General features: G+C 44.0%; 1 protein-coding gene across 2 annotated transcripts in view; it reads right to left on the reverse strand.

Moving 5' to 3' along the window:
- DPP6 (dipeptidyl peptidase like 6) overlaps nucleotides 1–12,645 on the reverse strand; it is a 1,508,982-nt gene that overhangs the window by 127,304 nt on the left and 1,369,033 nt on the right. For both annotated transcript variants that reach the window (XM_082258743.1, XM_082258744.1), the window contains exon 11: nucleotides 7,326–7,449. In XM_082258743.1, coding sequence (XP_082114869.1) covers nucleotides 7,326–7,449 — 124 coding nt within the window. The remainder of the gene's footprint in view (nucleotides 1–7,325; nucleotides 7,450–12,645) is intronic.

The following is a 12,645-nucleotide window of genomic DNA, read 5'->3' on the forward strand; positions in this document are numbered from 1 at the left end:
CGATTTTTTACTGGGTGACTTTAACGGACAATTGCGCGGTCGTGCAACGCTGTACCTAAACAAATTTGACGTCCTTTTTTTCCCACAAACAGAGCTTTCTTTTGGTGGTATTTGATCACCTGTGCGATTTTTACTTTTTGCGCTATAAACAAAAAAAAGCATAAATTTTGCAAGAACAACAATATTTTTCACATTTTCTTATATGAAATTCCCCCCAAAAAAATGTAAAAATCAAAATTTTTTAACATTTTTGGCCAATTTGTATTCTGCTACATATGTTTGGTAAAAAAAAAAATCGCAAAAAGCATATTTTGATTGGTTTGCGCAAAAGTTATTGCGTTTACTAACTACGGGAAAGATTTTTGTCATTTTTGGTGTTTTTTTTTTAACGCATAATGGCGGCGATCTGCGATTTTTTTTGCGGTACTGCGACATTGCGGCGGACAGATCGGACCCTTGATTGACATTTTTGACACTTTTGGGGTTACCAGTGACATTACTGCAGTAATCAGTGCTATGCATATGCACTGTTACTGCAAAATGACACTGGTAGTGAAGGAGTTAACTTTATTTGAGAGGGAGGGGTTATGTGTGTCCCTAGGGGCGTGATTCTTACTGTGATTGGCTGTGGCTTGAAGTGTAGGAACAGTGATCAACGGTCCTACATAGTAGAACCGTATGATCACTGTTTCTACACAGGGGAGAATGACAGGCGGCTTGTTTACATCAGCCGCCTGCTTTCTCCCTCTGCACCGACGATCGGCGAGTGACCGGCGGACATCGGGTCCACCGGTCACACGCACGGACTTGCTGGGGAACGAGCCGGGGCGGGAGCGCGCCTCCACGGGCGCGCGCTCGCCCGCTATTGGCTCCCAAGCAAGTGACAGGCTAGTGACGTATATATACGTCACTTTGCCTGGCCGGGGGTGACTGCCGACGTATATCGTCATGTGGCGGTCGGCAACCGGTTAAAAAGAAAATGAATTGCGGGAAATAGAATTCCTGAATTATATCAAGGCATTGTTTGCTTGACAAAATTACAAAGGAAACATATACCTTTTAAACAATGTAGAACCAGAATAGCTAATGTAAACTTTAACAACAAATCAGAAACCCATGACCGTTCACTCACACAGACATTGAACCCCAAAATAGATATGTTGGTGACAGAGTGCAGAAATAATCACTGTTCATTTTGATGTCAAATTTTGATTTAGTTATAGTCATGGTCTTTTGACCAAAATGGCATTTTAGTCATATTTTAGTCATCTGAATTATTTTAGGTTTAGTCGTATTTTAGTCAACTAAAATCTCCAGTACCAACCAGAAATTCTACGTTCCTCGGAGCTCCACCTGTCTGTTAACCACTTCTGTACCGGAAGGATTTTCCCTCTTAATGGCCAGGCCATTTTTTGTGATTCGGCACTGCGTTACTTTAACAGACAATTGCGCAGTCGTGCAACGCTGTACCTAAGTAAAATTGATGTCCCTTTTCCCACACAAATAGAGCTTTCTTTTGGTGGTATTTGATCACCCGTGTTATTTTTTGTGCTATAAACAAAAAAAAGCAACAATTCTGAAAAAAATATATATTTTTTTACTTTCTGCTACAGTATAAAACTTTCCCCGAAAAAAATAAATTAAAAATCTATTTTTTTCATCATTTTAGGCCAATTTGTACTCTGCTACATATTTTTGGAAAAAAAAAATCCAAATAAGTGTATTTTGATTGGTTTGCGCAAAAGTTATCACATCTACAAACTAGGGGAAAAATGTACATCATTTTTATTTATTTTTTTTTACTAGTAATGACGGCGATCTGTGATTTTTAGTGGGACTGCGACATTGCGGCAGACAGATCAGACCCCTAACTGACATTTTGACACTTTTGGGGGGACTGGTGACTGTTAAAATATGCACTGTTACTGTAATAATGACACTGGCAGGGAAGAGGTTAACCCAGGCGTGATCAAAGGGTTAAGTGTGAGCCTAGGGCATGATTAAGGCATAGATGTGCATGACTGAGGCATGGATGAGGCACAGATGGGCATGATTGAGGCATAATTAAGGTTCGATTGAGGCACAATTGAGGCATGATTTAGGCACAGGTCAGGCAGGGGTGAGTGGTGCTGCAGTCTCCCTCCTCTCCTCGCGTGCTGTACCAATTGCTGTGTACAGCGTGCGAGGAGAGGAGAGAACTGAATAATCTGTGATGCGCCGGGTCCACCACAAACACTTCCGTGTGCGCGCCCCAGGGGGCACGCGGGAAGCACGATTCTGGGGGGACGACATTGTACGCCCTCCCAGAATAAGCTGACCGCGCTGTAGCTGTCATTCTAAACTGTACTAAAATGTACTGGAAATTTGACTTAATTATATATTTATTTTTATTTTGTTTTCGTTACTGAAAACATGCATCTGACGAAAAGTATGATAAAAATATTTTCCTTGACGAAATTAACACCGGAATTATTGTTTTATTACCTAACAGTTTAAATGTCTGCAATTACATAAATACAATTCACATGTAAGAAATAATTATCCATTCCAAGCTACATAGCTAAAATACATAAATACACAGAGGCAAAGTGGTCAGCACTTCCGCCTGGCAGCACTAGGGTTGTCGGTTCGCAATCCCAAACACAGCACTACCTGCCTGGAGTATGCATGTTCTCCTTGAGCCTGTGTGGGTTCCCTCCCACACTTTAAATACATACTGGTAAGTTATGCTATGAGGAAGGCGTAAAGCCGAAACGCGTCAGAATTTGTCATGTTGTCACCGCTATCCATGTTGGAATAAAGAATTTTACTTGGAAGAAGCCTTTTTGTGTGTCGGCTTTATTCATACAATACTGGTAAGTTAATCGGCTCCTGTCCAAATTGGCCCTAGTATGTATATGTATGAATGTGAGTTAGGGACCTTAAATTGTGAGCTCCATGAGGGCAGGGACTGATGTAAATGTATAATATATATATATATATATATATATATATATATATATATATATATACAGTGCTGCATAAACTGTCAGTGCTAAATATGTACAGTACCTAAAATAAAATAAATACTGAGACAAAATCCAAGCAAAGTAAATTAGTATAAAAGGTGTTGTGTAGTAAGGAATACAATGACCTGTACATTGAGGAGACAAACCAATCTCTCAACAAATGAATGGCCCAACGTAGGAGGGTAAATTCTACTAGTTGAGACTTATCAGTCTTCCTTCACCTTATAGATAGAGGACAACTGGTTTACAAAAGCATCAAAGAGGCCATCTACATCAAACTGGAACAACCATCCATGAACAGGGGTGGGATGGGGGGGGGGGGAGAGGCATTTGTCACCATCTGTTATCCACATACAATGCTGTTTTAACATCTCTACCCCAGCAAATAACGACAAGTTCCACCAGCCATGTGAATTTAGGGATCAACACTGGCACCAAGTATGGGATTATGTAACTAGAACAGGGTATTTCCAAAGCTTTCGCATCTCACATGTTGGTCTTGGACAATAAACATTCCAAGTTCATTAAATTAAGGTGTTTGTGCTACATATGTAGATATAAACGCCAGGTATCTTCCTGACACTCAATGGAACTAAAGCCAGCCAAATCAGGTTCAGCAGGAAACCTGTTGTGACAGCTTGTGGCTTCACAGCCAGCTGCCAACTGTGCATGCGTGAGCCACGCTGAGTATTGTGTAGGGATGCACCGAAATGAAAATTTTGGGCCGAAACCGAAAATGCAGGATGCCCTTGGCCGAAAACCGAAACCGAAAATGACTTTTTCCCCCAAATAATTTTAAATTAGACAGAAGAGGGGCATACACCAAAAACAGGCAGTGACGTACACCTGCCGCTGCCACCCTGTCACAGTATGTGTACTGTGACGGGTTGGCAAGTGTTTAATTTAATTACCAATGGTATTAGTATTATGCAGCATGAGAGGGTTAATGTATTGTCACTGCTTGTCACTGATGCATTAGTGACCAACCAGTGGCAGTTAATTAACCCCTTTGTGCTTCATTAGTGCAACCAGTATCAGTGTTAATTAACACTGGTTGCACTGATACTGGTTGCACTAATGCAGCACAAAGGGGTTAATTAACTGCCACTGGTTGGTCACTAATGCAGCAGTGACAATACATTAACCCCCTCATGCTGCATATTACTAATACCAATGGTAAGCTCGCCTCAGCTCCCCCCCCCCCCCCCCTCAGCGTCCCTCTCCTACTCACTCAGCTCCTCCGGTGTCCATTATTCAAAAGACGCGCCTCTGGCCGGCGGCCCGCCTCCCGGTGATGTCACTACTACTACGATCTGTGCAATTGTGCATGAATGAACTGACACACCGGGCGGGAGGGCGGGCGAGCGGCCGCTAATAGCTGTAACTATGTGAGCGCTTCACTTCACTTCCCTGTCAGCGGGATGATGTGCATGAATGAACTGACACTCCGGGCGGGAGGGTGGGGGGAGCGGCCGCTAATAACTATAACTATGTGAGCCTTCACTTCCCTGTCAGAGGAGATACCCGCATGACAGGGAAGTGAAGGCTCACACAGTTATAGTTATTAGCGGCCGCTCCCCCCGCCCTCCCGCCCGGAGTGTCAGTTCATTCATGCACATCATCCCGCTGACAGGGAAGTGAAGTGAAGCGCTCACATAGTTACAGCTATTAGCGGCCGCTCGCCCGCCCTCCCGCCTGGTCTGTTAGTTCATTCATGCACAGATCGTTGTAGTAGGGACATCATTGAGAGGCGGGCGGCCGGCCAGAGGAGCGTCTTTTCAAACCTGTGCTGCGCCCTCCTCCTTCCTCACAGCGGCCATTAATTCCGGCATTTTTAACCCATTTTCGGCCGAAATTGGATAGGCCCATTTTCGGCCAAAAATTTTGGTGGCCGAAATTTTGGTGCATCCCTAGTATTGTGAATGGTCCCACAGTCTTCTGGGACCGCTGATGTATGCCATAATACTGCTGGGAGGGAGGGCCTAGGCAAACGCCTTTCAAAACCAGGTACCCACTCCCCCTGACCCCCCAAAAAAAGCCATTTGTTATTTGAGGGGTGGGGGAGTAGGGGTTAAAGCGGAACTACCCCTTTTGGGAGTTGGCTTGGTTAAGCTGTGAAACATCTTCATCATTACAGAACAAGCCTAGCTGAATGTTCCTAACTACTACTAGCTATTGCAAAGGTTTTGTATCAGTCAGTTTGGGGATTCACACACCTCTTGCACACTGCATAGCCAAGAAGGTCACACTACTATTTCCTAGCTTAGCTTTATGGCTTTCTAGATCATCTCCCTGATTGGTTAATCGCAGTGATGATGCCTTTCTAATTTTCCAATAATGACAGCAGTTGCACTAGAATTTGAAAGGTGAAGCAGTAAATAGCGGCGTCATTTGCTTATCTGTACACTGGGGTAAAGGTGTTAACCACAGGACTTTACAGAATTACTTATTATATATATAGATATATATATAGATTTATATAAATATATATATATATATATATATATATATATATATATATATATACGCACATTATATTACCAAAAGTATTGGAACACCTGCCTTTTCACGCACATGAACTGGGGTGGAGGAACTTGACTGCCCTGCACAGAGTTCACCTTTGGGATGAATTAGAGTGGAGACTGCGAGCCAGGCATTCTCGTCTAACATCAGTGCCTGACCTCACAAATGTGCTTCTGAAAGAATGGTCAAACATTCCCATAGACACACTCCTAAACCTTGTGGACAGCCTTCCCAGAAGAGTTGATATAAAAAGAGTCGCGCTTGGTAGAACAGTCAATAAATCCCATGGAAGAAGAGCAGCAATAACTGAGAATCACATCACAGCCACATTCAGCCTTGATGAGTATACAGTTCATGAAAATGCAAGGTAAATTTCCACCCTGGTGTAAATTGCAGACAGACGCTTGTGAAGCCCTTCACCACATATAGCCTCTTACCAGAGAGAGACGGGACATACACGGTAAGTAGTTAGAGGACTACTTCGCCTGTATCCAGAAAATCAGCTCCAGTACGAATCCAATCATACGGTGTTCACCAATGTAAAAGATGTGCTGACGCTTTAAGGACCCACTCTCAGAGTGTAATATGGAAAAAGACAAAAACGGCCCATAGCGTGATACTGTCTTGGTAATTTATTAGGTAGGAAAAAGTATTGCACTCACCCAAATACAATAACATCAAGCCTCTAGCCACATCATGGGCAGTGGAACGGTGCAGGGTACTTCCGGGTTCCGGGTATGACGGAGTGACGCTCGTTCCCCAAGGGGAGGAGCGGAACGAGCGTCACTCCGTCATACCCGGAACCCGGAAGTACCCTGCACCGTTCCACTGCCCATGATGTGGCTAGAGGCTTGATGTTATTGTATTTGGGTGAGTGCAATACTTTTTCCTACCTAATAAATTACCAAGACAGTATCACGCTATGGGCCGTTTTTGTCTTTTTCCATATTACACTCTGAGAGTGGGTCCTTAAAACGTCAGCACATCTTTTACATTGGTGAACACCGTATGATTGGATTCGTACTGGAGCTGATTTTCTGGATACAGGCGAAGTAGTCCTCTAACTACTTACCGTGTATGTCCCGTCTCTCTCTGGTAAGAGGCTATATGTGGTGAAGGGCTTCACAAGCGTCTGTCTGCAATTTACACCAGGGTGGAAATTTACCTTGCATTTTCATGAACTGTATACTCATCAAGGCTGAATGTGGCTGTGATGTGATTCTCAGTTATTGCTGCTCTTCTTCCATGGGATTTATTGACTGTTCTACCAAGCGCGACTCTTTTTATATCATTTTCTTTTATACATCCAGCTGTATGAGTTCGCTGCTATAAGGGCGCGGCCCGGGTTTTATATACTTATTTTATTTCCCAGAAGAGTTGATAGTGTTATAGCTGTGAAGGGTGGCCCATTTCAATACTGAACCCTACGGAATAAGACTGGGATGGCATTCGTGTGCGTATAAAGGCAGGCGTCCCAATACTTTTGGTTATATATATACACCCCCCCCCATATATGTAGCTAGTGTTCTTCTTTAATAGTCAGTATTTTTTACTCATCGTTTTACAACGACAGTGTATTGGCAGTACTGACAAAATATCGATAATGCCCCCTGACCCCAATTAGTACAAAGAAGAGCAGTCATTAATTCAAAACTTTAAATCACATCATTCTGTGTGTGGAGACTTCAGTGTTCACAGTGTGTAGGATCTCATCTATCACTGGTATGACAAGTCTCTTTTCTGCTTTATTACCATTTACAGAGGGAAGTGTATCCGGAAACATGCATTTATTACCTTTGTGCATACTCCCGTTATGGCATCGCACAGAGTCAAGATGGAGATGTTCTGGGCCCTGTTTAACCAGTTCACTGCCACCTTGGTGTTGGTTGCCCATTTCACCATGGTTATATAGTACTCTCTGCAATGAGAAGACATTATGAAATAAATTACCTTTATATTTGCTGAACATTATACAGTAAATATACAACATATTTACAATGTGTCTATTAGGCCCCATGCACACGGGACGTTTTTAACGCCGCTGTAAGCAGCGTCAGGCGTTTTCTTTTTGCAGCCTAAAAACGCCCCTCCATGTTATTCTATGGCCTCATGCACACTCAGACGTTTTTGAGCTGTAAGTGGCCTAGGCGTTTTTAAGCTGCAACAAGAACCCACGACCTGCGCGTTCTGAGGACCAGCGTTACAGCGTTAAAAATGCCTGACGCTGCTAAAAGCTGAATAACTTTGCTATAACGTTGCTTAAAGTGGAGTTCCACCCTATTTTTATACTTACCTCCATCTTCTCGCTCCGGGTCACCTGAAAAAGAAATGGATAATCGCATATTTTTTTTTTTTTTACTTACCTCGTAGCGAAGAAAATATACTTACCTTACTTCCTTCTTCCTCCTTCCTCGGCCGCGGCCCGTCATCACTTCCTGGCTCTGCAATGATTCCTGGGAGCTGGACGTCATAGCTCCCAGGAATCATTGCGCCTGTACCGGCCCCGACGTCAGTTCCGGGTCGCGCGCGTCATCCCCTTCTAAACAGCTTCTGGGCATGCCCAGAAGCTGTGGAGGGATGACGCGCGCGACCCGGAAGTGACGTCGGGGCCGGCGCAGAGCATCGTGGGACCAAAGAAGGCGGAAGAAGACGCCGAAGAGGACGCGCTGGCTTCAAGCTGCCCACATCTGAGATGGCAGCGCTGGACAAGACGTTTGCAAGGTAAGTATTTGTCCTAACAGGTAAGTGCAACCCGGGACAGATCAGAGGCTAGCCATTGTGGAATGCACTAGCCCTGACTGTCCCGGGGGTATTAAAAAAAAAAAAAAAAAAATCCAGGGTGGAACTCCGCTTTAACGTGCGTTAAGCCACGTTATACGTTTTTTTTTCTTCCATTCAAAATCAATGGTTCCCTATGGGAGCCTATTGATTTGAATGGAGTTCGCACCGCAACACGAAGGGCGGACAGCAAAAGAGCAGAAGACCCCAGAGAGGAGAAGACCCCGGAGAGGAGAAGACAAGAAGGGCGGACAGCAAAAGAGCAGAAAACCCCGGAGAGGAAAAGACCAGAAGGGCGGACAGCAAAAGAGCAGAAGACCCCGGAGAGGAGAAGACCCCGGAGAGGAGAAGACAAGAAGAGTCGGATGAAGATTTTTAATAAACTTACCAAAACTTCTCTTGTCGTTATTTCCATACACTGCCTTTTATGTGGTGAATGAGTAGGGGTACAGTGTACCCCATACCCATTCACATAGGGAGGGGGTCCGGGATCTGGGGGGCCCCTTGTTAAAGGGGGCTTCCAGATTCCGATGAGCCCCCTGCCCGCAGACCCCCACAACCACCGGCCAGGGTTGTGGGGATGAGGCCCTTGTCCTCATCAACATGGGGGCAAGGTGCTTTGAGGTGGGGGGTGCAGAGCTCCCCCTGCCCCAAAGCACCAACACCCCCCCATGTTGAGGGCATGTGGCCTGGTGTGGTCCAGGGGGGGTGGGGCCGCTCGCTCGTCCCCTCCCCTTTCCTGGCCTGCCGGGCTGCATGCTCGGATAAGGGTCTGGTATGGATTTTGGGGGGGACCCCACGCCGTTTTTTCGGCATGGGGCTACCCTCAAATTCCATACCAGACCCGAAGGGCCTGGTTTGGAACCTTGGGGGGGACCCCAACGCCGTTTTATTCCCATTTTGGCGTGGAGTTCCCCCTCAAGATTCTCACAGCGCAAGTCGCCCCGCAAGTCGGATCCGACTTGCGGTGTTGCGGTGCGACCTCCATTCAAATCAATAGGCTCCCATAGGGAACCATTGATTTTGAATGGAAGAAAAAAAAAAACGCTGCTAAAAGCAACGTGGCAAAACGTGCAATAACGCCAATGGAAAAAGCTACTGAAAGCACGTTTTTACAGCTGCTTTTTCCGGCGTCAGAACTAACTTTGACGTACGTTTTTTCTAACGCCCCGTGTGCATGGGGCCTTAATCTACATACAATATGTGGGGCTACGTTTTTCGACAGCAATATTGTGTTTCCGGTGCATTTGTGATGCACCTTACTGCATTGTAATGTTTCTAATACACTTCTGATATTTTGTTTCTTTAACGGTGGTTTATCTATTTATTTATTTTTACCATTTTTTTTTTTTTTACAATACAGTATGCATCAAATAGGTCAGAGTAATGTAAATGACTGACTGTGTTTCTCTTTAAGGCCCCTTTCACATGAACGATCCAATCAGATCCGCCTGTCAGTTTTTCAGGCAGACCTGATCGGATGGTCTATGCATCCCTATGGGGAAGCGGATGTCTGCGGAGACATGTCCGCTGACACCCGCTGCCATCCGATCCGATCCTCTCTGTGAAATCCGGACGGATGGAAACCCTATTTTCCATCCGTCCAGCGGGTCGGATCAGATGAGAGCGGACAGGGGGTCTGTTCTCATCCGATTCCCCCATAGAGGACAGCAGGGACCTGACAGCTCCATCTCCGCACACAGAGTGGAGACGGAGCTGTCATCCGCCTTCTCAGTGGGGATCGGTGGATCGACCCCCCGCTGTGCAGTACAGACTCCGCCGACAGTGTGAAAGGACCCTAAATGTATGCTTTATTTAAGGAAGATGTTCATACATAGAAGTAGAAAACTAAGAAAATATTGTGGTATATTTAAGTAGTGCAGCCAAAATGATAATACAACTTAAAAAGTTGACCGTAAACAAAATTGTACACAAATGAGGATGTAACACTGGCAACAAAATGGGTCACTATGAAAGTCAGTCTATGTAAATGACACATCATATTGCGTAGATTATTAGCAGCTGTGCAACTGATGCTGAAATGTGAGCGAGAAAACACACATAAACAATACAACACAAAAGAAAATCAAACAAAAAAAATATGTCAATGTAGGAGCACTCAAACAAGGTTGGGCCGCAGAGTTATAAGTGTAAATGGCTTCGATTTTTTTCAGATTGAAAACACACTAAATAGAGCACAACTGAGCAGAAATATATGGATACCCCCAAAGTATAGGGACATACACGTAAAATCACACAAATTAATGACAGTGGCATTTAAAATATGGCACACGGTTTACAGATAGGCAAAATGGGAATACAACTCTCCCTTAATATCACTAGAGGGCACAAAATATTTTGCTCCGGGAGATGAGACACAATTTGGTACCTGGATAAAAAACATGCAATTAAAAGATATAATACAGGATGGGAGAATTAGGCCATATCACAAACTTAACACTAGGGGAGGAAAACTGAGGTTAAATGAATAGAGATATCTACAGTTAAAACACTTTGTGGGATCGCTGCCACAACCTATTAGATCTGTGGAAGATCTATATTTAGTGGAGAAATTATGTAACCCACTAATAAGAATAAAGCATGGAATATCACAGATATATAAGATGATAACAGAGATGGCAGAACTGGGGAGACCTCCATTCATAGAAACCTGGGAAAGAGAGATGAGATCACCTTTAAATGAGCACGAAGGGAATGCTGTTCTGAGAGCCATGTACTGTTATGCGGTAGATGTGAATACCATTGAAATTAATTCTAAAAGTATATCGAGATGGTACATAAAGCCAGTAAAAGCTCATAAACAGTACCCAGAGAAATCAGAATTATGTTGGAGAGGCTGTAAAGCACGAGGTACGATGCACCATATATGGTGGGAATACCCTAAGATACACGTTTATTGGCAGAAGGTTCAACAACATATCAAGGGACTCACAGGAGATATTATCCCACCTTAGCCATGGGCGTGTTTTTTTTCCATAAAATACAAAAACCATATAAACAGTATAAAAATACGCTAGTTCCAAATTTAATAAATGCAACAAAAGGAGCAATACCAAAAAAAAAATGGTTAGAACTGGAATGCTCCTCTGTTAGAGATTGGTTTAATAGAAGTATAATATGGAGTATTTGAGTAGTAGAGAAGAAGAGCAGGTTGATAATTTCACAAATAAATGGAGGAGATGGGTAGATTTTAAAAAGACCAATACATATTTAGAAGAATGGGTGGAATGAGGTGCAGAATGCATTAATGTAGAGGAAGGCGAGGCAAAGCACAACAACAGGAATAAGTGGTAAAAGGAAAGGGGAGTGTGGGGATGGGAGGGGGGAGGGATGGAAAATTTGTATGCTTGAAAGTGATTTAAATGTTTTTGATTGTTTGTATACTGTGTATCGAAAATTAATAAAATGTATATACGGTAATTAAAAAAAAAAAAAAGTGTAAATGGCAAGTAAAAGTGGCACATGGACTCTAAAAGTATCAAAGCAAACACATGAGACATATCACATATATCATGTGCCCCATATCATATGTCCTACCTCATAGAGCAGTGATGGCGAACCTTGGCACCCAAGATGTTTCAGAACTACTTTTCTCATGATGCTCATGCACTCTGCAGTGTGGTTGAGCATTATGGAAAGTGTAGTTCCAAAACATCTGGGGTGCCAAGGTTCGCCATCACTGTCATAGAGCATACATCCCATGTCACATATCATATATCAAGATCTCATAAGAAGGGAGAAACTAGGAACCCTGCTTAGACCCCCAAAATTAGAAGAAGCGCAGGCGTTGATGAAGGGGTTTATGGAACTACTGAAGACCCTGAAGTATAGTGTATTTAGGTGGCCCAAACAGCATAGAATGGCCCTTACATCCATTCCTCCGCCTTCATTATGTTGTACACCAGGCGTACTCACTCCGCACGCCAAGAAATCTTGGTCTTATTCCAACAGATTGGAATCGGGTGCCGTGCTGCTTTTTAATGGTGAGGCAAAATGCATTTGGGATAATGGCTAAGAGGGATGGAGGGTAAGGCTGTGAAGTTCAGGGTGGGGTTGCACAATGAAGTCAGCTGAAACAGGTAGGAGTGTAAAGTCTATTAGACATGGGTGGAATCGGCCGATGCAAAAGAAACAGGCCGACATTCATCCTGTGTGTATTGCAGCTGGTTCGACCTGCTTCTGTCTATGGGACGTTACCAATAAAGGTCTGCTGATTGGCTTGCGATCAGCACTCTCAGTCAAGTCTGGCTAAGAGCGCTGACCAGAGTGTTATGGCGGGGGGCTGTCCCCCTGTTAGAACACAATGACACAGCAA

The sequence above is a fragment of the Pelophylax lessonae genome (assembly GCF_965119305.1).
Source record: "Pelophylax lessonae genome assembly, chromosome: 5".
Lineage (NCBI taxonomy): Eukaryota > Metazoa > Chordata > Amphibia > Anura > Ranidae > Pelophylax > Pelophylax lessonae.